Below are 17,624 nucleotides of genomic sequence, written 5' to 3' on the forward strand. Positions count from 1 at the left end.
TACGATCACGAGTTTCCAATTTGGTGCAGCACTTTTTCAAGGGAATAAAAAAAAAAACAGATAAAAGTGTACTCAACTGTCCTGTCAGATCTTTAGGAGTCTAAACTAGCTTTGGTCAGTTCCTGCTGTGAACTTTCTCCCCCTGTTTCCTCTCTGTTGAAGCACTACTCTGTTAGGAGATATATGCCATCCAATGCCATACTCACTTAAAAAAAAAGAAAAATGTGAAAACTCTGCTTATATAATGCTGTGTTTCTGAATCTAAAAAAACAAAACAATGCAGCCTTAGTGAACCATTGGTCACCCTTGATCGGATAGTCGCCATGCATATTCAATGCACTGCATACTGTAAACATTTGCCTTCAGATCCTATTGTCTGGGAATGGCGATGCAATAAATCACGTAGCATAAGGAGTTTTTTTCTTTTGATAAAAGTATTATATAATACCCTCTATAAACAGTATTCAAAACCACAACTTTCTTGTATTGTTGGATGAACAACAGTAATTTCCTTCCATAAACAGGCAGAGACCGGGTCTCACAGCAGGATAGCACTCTCACTTAAGAGTTACACAGGGTGGAGAGCTGGACACAACAATACAACCCTTCAGCTCTCAGCATGCACACTGCCACCAGGCCCAGATGCTCAGGTTAAAGGTCACACTGAACCAATGATTCTTTACAAGTCTCTTTTCTCACAGATCTGCTGCATACTTTGCACTTGTCTGTAACTGACAGTATCCAAGCATGATGCGGTGTATGGCACACAGGATACAGCAGGATTTATGATTGTCTCTGCCCATGAGTCTCACGAATGCCATCTAGAGTTGAGAGTGAGCCTTTGTTATCACCTGCAGAGGTTCTGGACTCATGGATCTCAACCCAAAATTGACTCACAGATCTGTTCTGAACTTCTGAAATGGTCGCAGACAGCAGGGGAAGGAAATGCTAAATGCAAATACTAAAATGCAACTAATCATATAACCATGTAAACATGGTTAGCTAAATAAATGGGCTGATCAGACTTAACAACTTTTAATACGCTTTCCATATATTTTGTTGTCGACATCAAAGTCTGTGTCCAATCACACTCTACGTTATTCAGTTGTCACTAGGCAAAAGTTAGCCAAATGAGACAGTGACATAACCTTTACAAATTTAATTCATTAACAAAACAATGTAAAGTACAAAATTATACGACCCAGGTTTATAAAGTAATATCTCTTCAATTGTAGAGACATTTAGAAACCCAAATTGTCAATTTTTCTATTCAGCCAAAGTCATGTTAATAATTTAGCATCGTAATATCAATACATTTCAATGTTTGATTTTAAGGACATTTTTGCTTATATTTGTAGGAGAGGCAATTTTAGAACTGGATTTGGTCACCACTTGATGTCCAAAGTCAAATCTGGGCCGTGAAGCGAAATCAGCTGAGAACTGTCACTCTTGATTTGTTCTTTTTATAGACAAATATGTTTCATATCTGACATGTAAATATCAAAATGTTAACATAAGGATGTTTGTACATTTGTTCTTGTTTATCCACTTTAAAATAACTCTCTAGTCTATATTTTTTATGTGATGTGATTAAAATTCAATTCAGATAATACAGTTTTTGGAGATGATTCATTATTCATCATTATACAGCAACACACTTGTCAATGTTTTGTAATACACAGTGACTTCATCACCCACTCAGTTTTGTAAATGCTTGAGTGCGCATGTATTGCTTTTTTGAGCTGTGAAATATCAAAGTGATGCTGAAAGATTTCTTTTTAAGTGTAGGAAGGAACCGTGTGCATCATCAGTTTTCAGATGGTAATGCCTGCCCCTAAAATTCTGAACGTAAAAAACACATTTATAATGAAGATAGTTGGCCTTGTATAGTTCATCAAGCATTGACTGTGAATATCACACATAAACAAACACAGTAAGCCTATGGTTTCCTCAGCTGATTACTGCCCAGACAGTGAATCATTGGGGCACAGATGGGAATCATTTAGTGGGGTGTCAACTACAGATTGATTTGAAATACCAAAATCTAAATAAGTTCAGGTAACTTTAAATTAGAGTGAAAAGAATGTTGAAGCTTAACCAAATTGAACTATTCAATACTGCTGATAGGATGTAGGGCTGGATGATATGGCCACAAATATTATCACAACATTCTTTTTCATATATTCGATATTTCTCATGATAGACATTCACATTTGTAATTTATTTTTAATTTTCAAGTTGGCAGAAGAGAAGAAAAAAAATCCTAGACAGTCAAAATAGTCTATACAAAACTGCATTAGGGGATCAGAAACAGCCAATGCAGTGGTGTCTGAGGGATCTTAAGTTCTACCAAAATATACAAATATTTTGCAGTTGGATATGAATGTTAAAAGATCATCTGTTCGTTTTGAAGAATAATTACAGCATTTCATTTTTGCATTCAAATTTTTTTTTATTTAGTTATATTCAGATAGCAAGTATGGGGGCATACAAGCCCTTGTGACTGAGGAATGATACTGTATAGTGTATCCCTGAAAATGTAAAACACTTTTTTATATTTTTCATTAAATTGAGAAAGGCTACAAACTAATAATGTTATTGTCTTTCCTTGTCATCCATGCCAGAGATGATGACATCTGATTCATTTCACAAAATTAGAATTTTTGTTTATAATTAATGGTTCATAACATGTGGATTAATAAAGATAAATTTAGAAGGAAAAAAACATTATGGTCTAAATGTGCTCTGGAACCACATTAACTTATGCGGTGCCTCATGTCTACTCACATGCGGGTAAAAGAGGCAACGCGTGCAGAGCGGGACAGGGCATAAATGAAGCGTGTTTGGTGCTAGAGAATAATATTCAAGAGTACAGCGCAGAAAGATCAGATCTGGTGTACACAGCACTGTTGTTTTTCGTGCTGCTCACTAGAGATGATGAGAGGGCGCAACCATCGTCATGATGTCTTGCAGTCCGGATGGAATCATTCCAGGGTCAAGACCCGGACCGCGGTGACTGGCGTAGCCTAACAATTAGCAAGGCAGCTAACGTTAGCAACTACATACAGCCTGAGAAAGCTGACCTCCTTGCGAATTTAGCGACACGCACCTGATCTTCTAGATGTAGAACACGTACATAAATATTGAAAATTACTCAAAAGCTTATCATTGATATTGTGGATTTTTTATAAATCGCAATAAATATCGAGATTGTTTTATCGCCCAGCCAGATGCGATTAGTTTTGAAGAGCAAGTCTTAAAAGGTATAGTACACACAAAATGAAAATTCGATCGTCATCAGCATTGAGCATTGTTATTTTTTCCATGAAACACAAAAGGACACATTATTTACAAGAATCTTTACACAGGAAAAACTCGACAATATTAAATTACAACATTCATTGTGACCAAGGCTAGTCAAGCTCAAAAAACACCTTAAAAACTACTAAAACAACGTAAAATTAGTCCATGCAACTTGTGCCCTATTTTCAAAATCTTATGATAGGTTTGTGTAATCAACAGTCCAATATGTATGTAATTTTTCCACAGATAACCTTGTCCTTTCCCAAAGCTTGCGATTAGCCTATTTTCACATCCAGAATGAAAAAAATATTGCGTCGCGTTTGGTTAACATAACCACAACCACACACACAACCCCACACACAACTGGTGCCAACGACGCTGATGCATCTTTAAATCTGGATGCAGACAAAGGCTAGAAGCAAGCTTTACCAGTGAATAATGACTAAGATTTAAGTTTGTTCCTCACACAAACCTATTAGATGGCTTCAGAAGACTCGGAAAATAGCATATAAGCTGAATGGACTACTTTTATGTTGTTTTTGTTGTTTTATTTGTCCTTTTTAGCACATTACAGACTCCATTAACTGTCGATATGTAATGAGTCTATAAAAATGTCTATTTATGTGTAGCATGGAAAGAATAACAGCATACAGGTTTTCAACTACAAGAGGATCAATAAACAATGGCAGAATTTGAAGATGAAATTGGTACAACATGTTTTGCACTTGTGGGCTGAGGCCAAAGATTTTTCACAGATATGAAAGGCATACAAATGAAAATGAATCAAATATAAATGGGAATCAGGCTTTAAGGGATTTCATATGGGAGATACACATCAAAAACTCACCCATAAATGATCCGGTACTGCAGATGAGACTGAAGAAGCAGCTCTCTGGAGGAAGTGTGCCACATTTACTGCAGATCGGAATATCATAGCAGAGGTTAGATGCCCAGGGTTCTTACCACATCAATACACATACATACACATCTCAAAGAAAAAGGTCCTGAGGGAAAGCCTCCCATTGGCAGCTGACTAAAATAGGCTGTTTGGCCTCTTGGGAGTGCATTGGCAGCTGTGTGTTATTGGGAGAAAGGGGGTTGGAGCTGAAAGAGGGCCACAGGACCCTTAGCATTTATCACACAGCTGTCACACTGTATGGGAAATGACAATAAAGATAAGGTTGTCAGTGATGAAAGATTAAGCAAGTGTCGAACCATGAAAGGAAATCTTCCTCGTAAACACACAGGTAATGATTACTGAAGACTATTCAGCCTTACATAACATGGCACTTTGGCAAGAATCCTTTAAAGGAGATACTATACATAGGGTAAACATATATACATTTACAGGCAATGCACGTAAAAGTGCATACTAACTTAAATGACACTAGTAAAACTGTAAACTCTGGGAAATTAGTGTTTTAAAGTAAAAATATGTAAACATCCTAAAAATAATACACATTTACTTCAGAGGCAAAATTGTGCAAGATAAGACTTTCAGGAAATAGATCTTGAATTTCACACAATTTTGCTTCAAGTAGATTTACAGTATCTTAAGAAAGATGGTAAGATATCTTTACTAAAACAAAAAGATTGAAAAAATGATTAAAAAAAATATATATTTTTTTTTGCACTCAAAGACCAAATATTCTCTCAAAAATGTACACTCTAAAAATTCTCTGAACACAAGTGACCTACCCTACACCATGCCAAATGCACATTTACTGGATTACAAATAGTATGCTTTCTATAAATACAGCACTCAAGTCTTTCAGATAAGCTTGAATTGTTTATGTGTGTGTGTCCTTAGCTACATTTTGGGAACAATACATGTTAAATAATGATTTTCTTTATTCTAATTATGCTAAGTGCTTTCTGTTAGGGTTGTTTAGGGAGTGGGTTAGGGTTAGTTTATAATAATTATAGCTTTATATAAAAACATATTATTAGTCTATTGTATGTCCCCATTTAGATAGCTGAGCAAACGTGTGTGTGACCCTTCACCCAATTCAGTGCACCTCTGGGCTAGGAACTACACAATATGGTGAGTAGCAGTCAAAACAAGCCACCACACCCCCCCAAACACACACACACACAGATGGCAGCATGAATGCAGACTGAGGACACACCCAAAGGCACAGACCCAACATATAACTCAAATTCTCATTCTCCATCAACCCCACAGCACTGATGGTAAAGGAGACAGATGATCTATTGAGCGACTCGGGGTCAAAGATCCCGAATGTTATTCCAGAATCCACAATATATGCATTGTTGGATTTCTCTTTGATTAGAAAAATGCCTAAGAGGGTCAAAGGTTTTACCAAAAAAATGTATCTGGTAGACAAGTCCATTACTGAGTGGAGAGCAGCTGAGTTCTTCTCCTAGCAGGAAAAATATATCAAACTTAAACTGTTTTGCAAAGGTGCAGGGTAGGTCACATCAAACAATGTCCCTGGATTCCTGTTTTTCCCTGATCCTCTCTTTCTGTCTACTGATGGAGGAAGATAGAAAAGACACACAGGAGAAAAACAAGAGATGCATGCAGAAGAAAGGAAAGGGCAGTCAAATGAAGAATGTACTGACAGACCACTGCCTCAAGGTGAGAAGGCAAGATGAGAAGGGTAACTAATAGGGTGGCACGATTTGGACAAGAAGTCATTTTGTGATAATTTTGACAAATATTGCAATTTGAACGTTACATACAAAAATCATATTTAAACTATAGTTTTAATATTCCACAGGATGTGAAAAACTACAAACTGTCAATAAGCAATATGTTTTGTCACCAAATTGAGTTTTGCCCACACCTGGAATATAGTTAGGCTACTCTTTACGGGTGTTGACATTTAAATCCTCTTAAAGGAATAGTTCAACCAAAAATTACAATTCTGTCATTATTTACTCACCCTCATGCTGTACCAAATACATATGACTTTAAAGGAGAATCTTTAAATAATATATCAGTTGATAGTTATAGTGCCTCACTTAAAGCTAGGGATGTCCCGATACCAATACTGGTAACGGAATCGGTCCGATACCACATTTGTGCTCTTATTCTTAAAAATGCTCCGATACCAAAAACAGATACCATCTGACGTACGAATGGCATTACGCAAACAATCCGCGCACAAATTCTAATCAAGTTATGTCCTAGTGAGATTATTTAACTGCAAAAGCTGCCATTTAATGAGATAAATATACAGTTTACTTTGCATGTGCAGCACGCTTCAAATATAAGCAGAGCAGTGATGAATGCATGAGAAAACACCATCATGAGCATCGAGCGCTCTGTTTGTTGCAGATGACATCGAACGGAGCACAAATACTTTGTAAAGCGGGGCACATACAGAGTACATACATAATTAAATAGCAGGCTCTTGCAGTTTAATAATCCCTCTGAGTCACGTAGCGCACAGCGTTTCTCACCTATAAGTGAGAAAGGACTTCTTTCCGTTCACATTATACATGGACTTGAAAGTGGATCCTAACCTTTTTTTGTCCACTTTAGTTATGATGTTTACGGTTTACTCGCACGGTTATTTTTTGGAACCCACTACACATAAAAATGTTATTACTGTAATATAATACTGACTTGTGAGATGTATTGCATATAAAATATTGATTACAAAGGTGACCAGTGGCTCCTGCTGACAATTCATACTGACCTTATGAGGGGAACATTGTCCAGAGTACAGCATAGTGTTGGTCCCCTCTGCAAGGGCAGATCCATCTCACATGACTGGTTATACATCCTGAAAGTAAACAAATACACAAAGCCCCACACATAAATAGAAACCAACAACAACAAAAAGCATTATGGTGTTGTAACAGAGCCCCATTGACTCCAGACAGGTCTAAATGCATTCAATAGAAAAGCCACATTTGGCTGTTAATTTGAAGAGCAGTCAGTTTATTTACTGCCACATTCCTACTGAACTCAGGATGACATGATCAAAGTTTCAATTCATTTTTCCAAAATAAATATATTTTGACAATTGTCATAATTTTCAATTCATACTATGCCACGCAGATCTTTATGACAATCATATTACCGGTATAGCAAATACATCCTGCACTACAGGGGTAATACTCCTCCCCAAAAGATAAAAAAAAAACCCTGAAAGACCACAGTGCAAAATTATCCAGGAAGGCAAAGCCCAATTCTTGCGCTTGGTGGGCCACATTTCATTAAACAGACTGAAGTCGGTCTTATCCGTTTAACCTTCTGTTCTACTGAACAGAACTTTTATTTTCTTTGGTCTACACGCACCCAGACAGAAAGAGTATATTTGTCACTGATATTGTGAGACAGTGGGTTTTATCAAAGTTTTTTAGCAAGTCAGTTCGCTGTCGGCCATCTTTGGAACGCTGTCGAGAGGCAATTGCCAGTCATGCAAGTGCAGCGCCTATCAACTTGAATGGGGAAAGACAGAAATCTAAAAAAACGGTTGGTCAAGATTACGATCAAAGAATATATATTTCAAATAAGCAGTAAAAACTGACAATACTGAAATCATAAATTGTGCTAATTTACCTCAGATTCTGTATAAATTATTTTAATTTTTTAATAATTTTCCCGTCAAGATATTGCTCATGCTCATTGACTGACAGAAGAGAAGGGGGACATCTTTTCTACATCTGTTGGACGTTACAATTTCTCCCATTAGTTTTAATATAAGTGGCCCATCTCTTCTAAATAGTATTATTCACCAGCAGGGCTATTATAGTTTAATTTAGTTTTTATTTTAATTTTCAATTTGTCCTTTCAGTATAGTTTAGTTTTTGTTAATGTTTCCTTGATGACTGTGTTTTCTAGTTTGTTTAGCTTTAGTTCTTCAGTACATTTAGTTTTTATTTTCATTTTAGTATTATAGGGCTGCCAAAGTTAATGCACTAACTGATATTATTTATCAGTTTAAGGCAGGTTGTAAAGGTTTCAAATATTATAATATACTGTGTATCAAAAAACTCAAACTAAAAATGCATTTTTGGTCATTTTTATTTTATTTTAGCTAGTTTTACATTTATTTTTATTTCATTTTTCCCAGTGATGTTGTATCCATTTAATAAAACTGTTTACTAGTCATTTTAACCCCCTCCAACTGCCACTGCTCATGGATCAACACAGAGCTGCCATTATTACTGCTTTAAATTATTTAGATACCACCTCCAAAAGCAAATGTTTGACTAGACGCTCATAGCACGAAGCAAAAATGAACTTGCAATTAACAAAAAAATAAAATAAACCTTGATTTATATCTTCACAGGCTGATGCATCCTTGAGCCAAATAAAGTTACTGAGAAAGGATTCTGACACTAGTTCAACATCTCACATCAAATACATTACTCATTGTTGGAAGCCAGGGGTGCCAACTCTGAAGTGTGCATTTTAAAAAGGTGTTAGTTCTTAGGTTCTATCAGTAAATGATTAATAGCTTAACTGCACATGTACATATATTATCTTACCATTTTAGTTATAGACAAATTAATAAGCTTATAAAATGAAAAGCATAAACACTTTTATGGTCATGCAAGAAGTACAGAAATAAATTTATCTGAATGTTAGCAGACGGCAAAGATGAGAAGGATCACTGGTATACTTATGAATGGCTCTATAAAGTCCTGCCTTCGCTCTTTGTTTTTTTAAACTCCAATCAGCATTTATGACACAAATGTTGTCAAGATTTTATTGCTGATTTGAAATGCGTTATTTGCTCGTAGACATGGCCAACTGTTTTGAAGATTTTCAAATGGGGTCCTTCCCCATTCAAGAAGATCGGAGCTGTACTTGTATCCATAGAAAATAGTGTCCCGGAGGCATTACAAACGTGGCTACAGAATGACCTGACTTGCCTTGAAGAGACTTTTATACTAGATCCCATAATATTAAATAATAATAAAAAAAGGATGCATTTATTATTAAAAAAGTATTTATTATACTTATATTTTACATGTATTATAAATTAATGATAAATAAAAATATGTATTTTACATTTTGCTAAATTAATATTACATTAAAATGTAGTTTATATTAACATAGTTAAATGAAATAAAAAAAATATGAATAATTCATATAAATCAATTCATTACAAAATAATAGAAAAGAGAAAAAAAAAAAAAAAAAAAAAAAGTACACCTTACTCTATCCAGTTTAAAAAATATATACATTCTTACCAATTGTCCACAGGACAGACATGCTGGTTGTACAAGGCCATAGCATACCTGAATGGGCAAAAATGATTGTAGATTATCACATAATGTCATCAATGCAAACATAAAGGAAAATGAACACTTGTATTTCATTCCATCTACTATTTTGATACGAGACATTTGTCTCCCTTAAAATATACAAATTCTTCAACATTTATGGTTGCATCTGTAGATGATAAACACAATATAAACACATATATAAACATAACAGGCAAGAAGAAGCCAAAATTAACACTATGATCTAAAAACTCTGAATGCAGCCATTATTCTGTCAAAAAAAGGACTGTTTCAAATTACATAAGTCAAAGCTGACCATATGAACATTGTACACCACTAACATCTGACATCACTTTAAATATGCAATGAGCTCAAAACAAAAATGATGCATGTTATGGATGACACTACTGTGGGATGAGGCCAATGAACAGAGAGAAAGTACCTTCTAAAATATGCAGTGGAAACCTCTAACACAGCAGTGTCATCTCTGATAAAATGAATATCAATTTGATGTGACTTTCTGTTTGCAACATAAAACCAAATAACCGGACAGCTCTGGAATGGTAGTCGATATGACCGGTACATCTTTATCAGACACATGCTGGCATTATGTGTCACTCTCTTCACAAGCTGATGAAACAAGAGCAACAACCTCCTGATTCAGTCACACTGACCCTCAAAAGATGTCAATGAACACAGGGGCATCAGATAACAGTCAAAGCAAATGTTTGCTTCCTATTTTTGGACTTATTTGGAATCTGAAGGAAAATCACTTTCAAGCAAGCAACATTTTTTTTATAATTGACCAATGAGATAAGGGAAGAGTATTGCCCTGCTGAAATGACCAGATTACACCAGCAGTTTTAGGCTAGTTTATGGTGGTTCAATGAAAGACATTGGCGACCGAGGCTACCATACAGCCTAACATCTCCTTTTGTGTTCCACAGAAGAAACAAAAGTCATATGGGTTTGGAACAACAAGAGGGTGAATTGCTAAAACACCTACCAGCATCGAAAACACAAAATATACTGGCAAGCAGTTATGCTAGTCTTTTCAGAAGGGTAAGCAGCACTAAATGGACCATAAATACACCCACCGCACTTACAGTTGGATATCATGTCATTTGTCTTTCACTCATGCTGTTTTAACGGTTGGCATACATAAATACAAACACATTTGCATTTGTCCAGTGTAACTGCATCTGACAGCATGAAGGGTCATCAATGGGCTAAGCAGCAATTAGCTTTGTTTTCATCTCTTGTAAATGTGTGTGTGTTTGTCTACAGCGAGACAGCCCACCTAAGCTGTGCACTACACTTAGCATGACACCGAGAGAAATTACATTTGGTAAACAAACATTCTACCATCTGCCCTGGCTGGTGTTGTGAATAATCACACAGGCCGTTACCAGGTCACTCTCAACATCACAGAGAAGGGGACAACTTGTGACAAGAGGGTATAGTGACTTCCTGTGGAATGTTTAGGACATTTGTCATCACATTTAGGTTTTTTATTTTGAGCATGGCACAACATTGCATAAAAACAAAAAAAATTCTAAACCAGAATGTCTTTTTTTCCAGTAAAATATCTTTAAAATATATTTATTGCATGATTCTTTTACTTGAGAAGCAAAACTCATTCATAACATAATAAATTAAGACTGGTTTTAAGAAAATATATCTTGAATTAAGTTATTAATAATATTATTATATAATATAGATTTTTTTACAGGTTCAATACAATCATTTGTGGCATAATGTTGATAAAAAAAGAAATAATTTGACTCGTTTATTTAAAAAACAAAAACAACTAAAGCACTTACAATGGAATTGTATGGGGGACAATCTGTCAACATAAAACACACTATTTCAAAGTAAAGCCACAAGATGTAAACATTACATGCTTTAACATGACGTAAAGCTGTTCAATGGAAAGGAAGCGAGAACCGGCTTGTCAATATAAATAATATTTTAATAATAAACTTAAACAAAAGACGACAACACACACACGACGGACATGTCTGTAAACGATCTCTCTCTCCCGCATCATCCTCCGCAGTCAGCCTTTATCCCGCTCGGAGGCTTGATTAGCCTGATAAGGGACCAGGTGTGTAGAATCACAACCTGCCACACATAATTTAAGTTTACCGGCATTACATCGCCATGACAATGGAGTTTTAATATTCGATATAACTTTAAACACAAGGTTGAGAAATTATATCATCATCATAAAATCATGTTAACAAATATATTGTTTACTACGGCTGGGTATTGATGCAGATTTCACAGATTCAATCAGATTCCGATTCACAAGCTCTTGTTTCAATTAGATTTGATACATATTAATTTGGGTATATTTCTGTTATAATGTCTCTTTTGTTTACATATGAAATTCTCTCCCATCTAATGCTGTTAATTATACAGGGGACATTATAAATATATACATTTTACTAATTAAATTGTATTAGTTTTTCATCATTTTGTTTGATCAGTTTCATCTGTTTTTTTGCATAGTCAGTTCAGAATATCTTTACATATTAAGGAGTACTCCCAATTATTTACACACAATAATGTAAAGAAACACAAACCTCTAACTACACATTATTTAAATATAAATAGTACAGTATAATTCATTAAGAAACACTTTATTATTAACTAGTATAGTATACTGGATAATGTAGCAGCAAAATTAACAGTAATTCCAGTCTTCAGTAGAAAAAGAAGCATTTTTATTTTTTTGCAAAAACAATTTAACTTGTATCTGGACTTTAAATTATTCAGATCTCTTTTTGTTCAATTTAGTTGTAAGACATCAGTCCACTTTTCATTCACGGTTATTTTTCGGAACTCCGTAAACTTAAATATTATTATAATTTGTAAAGGACCCGTCAATTTACATCGGCATCAGACATGCTTGTGTTGCGTCTCGGGTGCGTTGCGTCAAACATTTCAAAATTGTTAGGCCACTGTGTCAAGTTAAATATAGTTTAATACTTAGAACACATCTTGAGATCTCGTAGTTCAGATTTACGCTCAATCAAGTGTTTTGAACGCAAGAATGTAACGCATGTTTGTGTTGTTCTGTCAGCTGGATGGTTGTTTTCATCACTGTATAAACTGCGCGTTGCCCACACATCTGAAGTTTCACTTACTGCCCTCTGGAGTAAATAGGTGGTACTACAAGCTTGCATTTCTCAGGAATCTTCCTTATTACAGTCCGGGGGCATTGTGATTAATTGTGTAAAATTTTTTAACGTGTTATTTTAATACAATTAATCACACTGAATTAACGCTTTAAATCGACAGCCCTAGTTTTTATGGTTCTTTTATGACATTTTTTTAGCTTCACAGTAACAAACTACTAAGAGTATCGGATTTGGATCGGGCTCGTCGGACCAATACCCGATCCGTCTAAAAGCTTCTGTATCAGAGCCGAATAAGTGTAGTAGAGGGCTGAGCATAGAGTAAAAGATTGATCTTGTGATTTAAGAATCGATATCGTGAATGTTCAAATAAACATTTCAATGCATCAGAAAATCAATATTTTTACCCACCCTTAAAGTATATATCCTGTGGTTAAACTTTAAGAAATGTAATTTAATGTTTATAGACTGGCCACATTCACTTCTATTGTAAGTGCCTTACTGTAACAGCAATTTTCGCTTTTGTTTAAAGCAAGTCGAAACAAAGTCTTTTTAGTGAGTCAGTCCACGCGGCGGCCATCTTTGGAATGCTCTTGGGCAGATATTTTTTTATATAAACAAGCGGCATACAAGTGCAGCTCCCATCTACTTTAATGGGGAAAGACAGAAATCTCAAAAACGGTTGTTCAAGATTATGATCAAAGAACATATTTCAAATCAACAGTAAAATCTCACAACACTGGTATTATAAATTGTGCTACTTTATCTCAGATTATTAAAAAAAAATTCAATATTCCGGTTGGTATAGCTAATGCGCATGCACATTCTCGAGTTGATTAATGGGCGAGGTCTGTATCTAAAAGGTGATTGGCTCTTTTACCTGTAAGGCGGGACTTCCTTTTCTACATCTGTTGACAGTTGGGCATTCCAATTTCTCCCATTCATTTTAATAGAAGTGACCTGTCTCTGGTAAATACACTCTGGTGAAATTTGTATGGTAATCACCAGTGCCATGCCAACAAATGCAACTGATTGAATTTAACTTGTATTGAACCCAGAACATTTCTTTAAGAACAGGAAAAACTATTTGCCAATGGGGTAAGAAAAATAAACAAGTCTAATAATTGTATACAATTCTGCTAATGAAGTGAAAATAAATTAACATATATAGACATTGTTACTGGAAAACAAGATAAAAATGCTGGGATTTTTTTACTCAACGAACTTGTTTGTTCTTTCAAAACGCAGTTTAAAAAAAAGGGAGACCATTATAAACAAACTAAAATGAAGACAAATCCCATCTTTTTAATGAACCCTCTGGAGACTAATTGATTTTGTTGTTGTTTTTTAAACAAATCTCAGAGACAGATGGCATTCTCCATACCTCCTTTCAACATCATGTACTCGGTTCACACACAAAGACCTTGTGCTGTCTCTGCAGCAAGCCTGTGTATGTGTGAAAAATTAATGACCAGGAGCTTCAGCTCTGATCAAACCAGGGACCAGACCTGTGATTTGATAAAAACAGCCAACATCTCTATCCAGAGAGGTAGACTGCTTTATTTCCAAATCAATTTCACAGCCACTGAGGACATAGATGTAACGCATATTTTCAGCTTTTGGCTAGCACACTCAAGCAATATAAATCTTTCAAAAAAATACATATGAATAAACATTATCAGTATATTTAATCCCACAGAAATTACATAATTGTGGGATAACTGAGCCAAGTTATCCAGATTCATAAACAACTGAGCCTGAACGTAAAGTAAGTAAGTCTAAATGAAAATTTGCCCCGGATAATGACCCTTCCCTAAATGGAAATGTTTTACAATGTACCCAGAATATTTCAAAGCCACCAACTAACGTTCCACTGGGGTGTAACAGCGGGCTGTGCACTGTGAACTACTAAAAATTGCCTCCAATTAAGAATTTTACAAACAGATGACTACCATTATGAAACAATTCAGTGTGAAAACATACCAAACAACTATTTGCAGTTTCCGTTGTGCTTTGAACTTTTTCGGGTAAAATCAGTTTCTTTTGTAGGTCCCAAGTATAGATTCCATTTTCAGCCATAAAAACATGTGCTTTCTTGTATAGAAACTAAAAGGAAAAGTCACTGGAACAGGACAAATTTAGTCCATGTTGTACTGGGAACTTCTCCCAGACTCTCACTACAGGAGTCATGGAAAGAATAAACTAAATATTCTCTCCCTTCATCTCTCTCTCTCGCATAGTAAATGAGAAGTCGCTGATGCTGCTCTCTCTGTTTTGGATTTATGTAACCACTTCAGTCAGTTCACTCTAAAGGCTCTACAGCAGAGGAAGTGGACCTGTTGAAACAGGGCACCTGCAGGTGTTCCAGAGCAAGAAAATGGGGACAAGAAATGAAAGGCCAGCACAGTGCTTCACCTTAAAGCAAATAAAAATGAATAAAAGGTATTCTGTATCCCTGGGTCTTCTAATACCATTGATCACATATTGGAGCCAAAGTCCCTCATCCTGATCTCCTAATCTACTAAACTGGACCGTTCATCACCTAGATCTTAGCATTTACATGCTTGCTCGTGCATAGTGTTATGCATCTCTCCATTGCTGTGCCATGAAAATGTTACTAATAATGACCTTGAAGTCCTCAGCATTTTTCAGGCAAGCTCAGATGAGACCGCTATGGGCAAGTTAGTGGCAGTTTTATATGAATAACCAGCTCCCCAAAGAGAAGGTTTAGGAACATGGATATACATTTGAAAGAATACGGCACTTCAGATCATCTGGCTAATATTTAATCCTCATTCAAATAATATACCTTTCATAAGAAGTTACATTGAAAACATGAATGTTTGCAAAAGAGCTTTGAGATTTTGTGTATCAAAATAAACAAAATAGCCTTTTCTTGGTAGGGAGAGGGAAAACTTGGTCACAACATTCCATAATAAGTATATCAAAAACTATGCTAAATGTATGCAGTCTTACAGTATCCATATTTACTTACATTGTAAGTTCCTTACTGTAACCACGATTTTTGCTTCTTTTTTTTTTAATAAACGAGGTGCAAGTTGAAAATATTGTTTGCGGTAATCAATATTATGCCACGCATTATGCAAAATTTTACCCAGATCATTGCTTTAACTGGCAAAACTGGATGAAATGTTCAGTGATGGGTGTAATCCAATTACAAAGTAATCAGTTACTGTAATCTAATTATGTTTTTTTATTTCTGTTATGCATTACATTTACAATGATCGTAATCAGATTACAGTTACTGACTTTCAATTAATTTTACTACTTTTAAGCATATTATAGGGTTATGCTTATTATATATCATTAATTACGTATGTAAAATACATGAATCATGGCCCCGTAAAGAGTCATTGTGAAGAAGTTTGAGGTACTAAAGTTTTTTCACATAAGTAATTGCTAAAGTAATCTGATTCCAATTCAAGGGAAATAATTAGTATTTGTAGTGGATTACTATTTTTAAGTAATTTACCCAACATTTGTAGTATTTTTCTGCTAATGCTGGTCAACCAAGGAAGTCTTGCTGGTTAAGCTAGTCAAAAAGCCTTGTTGGAAGACGAGCTTCCTATGTTGTGGACCGCCATTCAAAATGTAACAGATCCAGGGATAACTGTATAAAAGTGCACTGATTGCAGCATATTGGCTACATCACACGGCGACGAGGAGGAGGGAGGGCTGTGAGGACACCTGCCAGGCCCTAAATTAGGCTAATCAGCTGGGAGGGGTATTAAGATGAGCCAGAGGTGCCAGTTCGAGAGAGACATATGCGGCCGTTGTGTGTGTCTATGTGTTTTAAGGTCATTTCTGTCATTAAAGTTAAGTTGACTGTTCTGACGGTTCCCGCCGCCTCCTTGCCCCATACAGAAAGGGGGTTTCCCCGGCCTGAGTCAGGTGATGGAGGAGTGTGAGGAGGAGGAGGGTGGGGTAATCAGCCGGGAGGGATAAGACAAGCCGGAGGTACCAGTTAGAGAGAGACTGAGACAAACGTGGCCACTGTTTGTATGCGCGTGTCTGGGTTTTATGTTGTTTTAAGTTAATTTCTGTCATTAAAGTTTCCATTGACTGTTCTGCCAGTTTCCGTCTCCTCCTTGCCCATCCCTTACCCGTTACACACACATTATTAACATAATCAGTGACATATAAAAATATAAGGCTGTCTTGACATGTTTAATAGGCCCATAAAGTTGAAGTTCACCAAATTTATGTGTAGTATGTTTAATCTAAGGACATAAGGATGTCCATAAAATTGGATGTTGGATGATATTTTAAATCAAGTAAGGGTCTGAAGGGATGTAATCTTAAATCAAAGCACACATGGCATTTCACCCACATTTATTTCAATCAGAATCTTTCCATTTGACATGAAATTAAGATTGACTTACACAACCCATATTCCAGTGATGGTGAGAGCTGGAAGGCTGACGGGTAAGATCATCCACAGAGACATCTCCAGCACACGATCTTCAGCGCCCCTCAAAACATCCACTTCTTTCGCCTTCGCCAGCCTTTCTCTTTTTGCTCATCAATGTGCATTTATACTCTTTGCACGACCCCAAACTTAAACATCATATCTGCGAGAAAAAGGGAATAATAAGCTTTAGACTGAGGAGAACACTGATGTCAATGTTTGGACTATTAATTCAAACGGAAAGAGAACCAATTTCATATCCATGCAGAAACGTATCTTTTTGGAAACAAGGCAAAATACAATCGAGTGAAGTTAAGAAATAGACGTGTATTTATCTCACCTTCCCCCTTGGACATGGGACAACAGTAGATTGTTCAGAGGCAGATAACATCAGACTTAACAAACTGCTACAGGTTTAGCATTACTCCTCAAAAATCCAGCTGACTGTTTCTATGAGTCGTTTTCCTTTGCTCTCGGTCTCGAGCACTGAACACACGACTTCTAGTATCGGTCGACTCCGTTCATGTGATCAGCGCTGT

The 17,624-nt window shown here is 36.0% G+C and overlaps 1 protein-coding gene across 2 annotated transcripts in view; it reads right to left on the reverse strand.

Moving 5' to 3' along the window:
- LOC127660966 (transmembrane protein 150A-like) overlaps window positions 1-17,624 on the reverse strand; it is a 40,401-nt gene extending 22,777 nt beyond the window's left edge. The window contains exons 1-5 of one of the 2 annotated variants that reach the window (XM_052151472.1): window positions 17,426-17,624; window positions 17,060-17,248; window positions 9,481-9,528; window positions 6,972-7,058; window positions 4,151-4,218 (exon numbers count right to left, since the gene is read on the reverse strand). In XM_052151472.1, the coding sequence (XP_052007432.1) occupies window positions 4,151-4,218; window positions 6,972-7,058; window positions 9,481-9,528; window positions 17,060-17,124 (268 nt within the window). In that variant the 5' untranslated portion in view covers window positions 17,125-17,248; window positions 17,426-17,624. The remainder of the gene's footprint in view (window positions 1-4,150; window positions 4,219-6,971; window positions 7,059-9,480; window positions 9,529-17,059; window positions 17,249-17,425) is intronic. The other variant, XM_052151473.1, reaches the window with a different exon arrangement.

This window comes from Xyrauchen texanus, chromosome 20, assembly GCF_025860055.1.
Source record: "Xyrauchen texanus isolate HMW12.3.18 chromosome 20, RBS_HiC_50CHRs, whole genome shotgun sequence".
Classification (NCBI taxonomy): Eukaryota; Metazoa; Chordata; class Actinopteri; order Cypriniformes; family Catostomidae; genus Xyrauchen; species Xyrauchen texanus.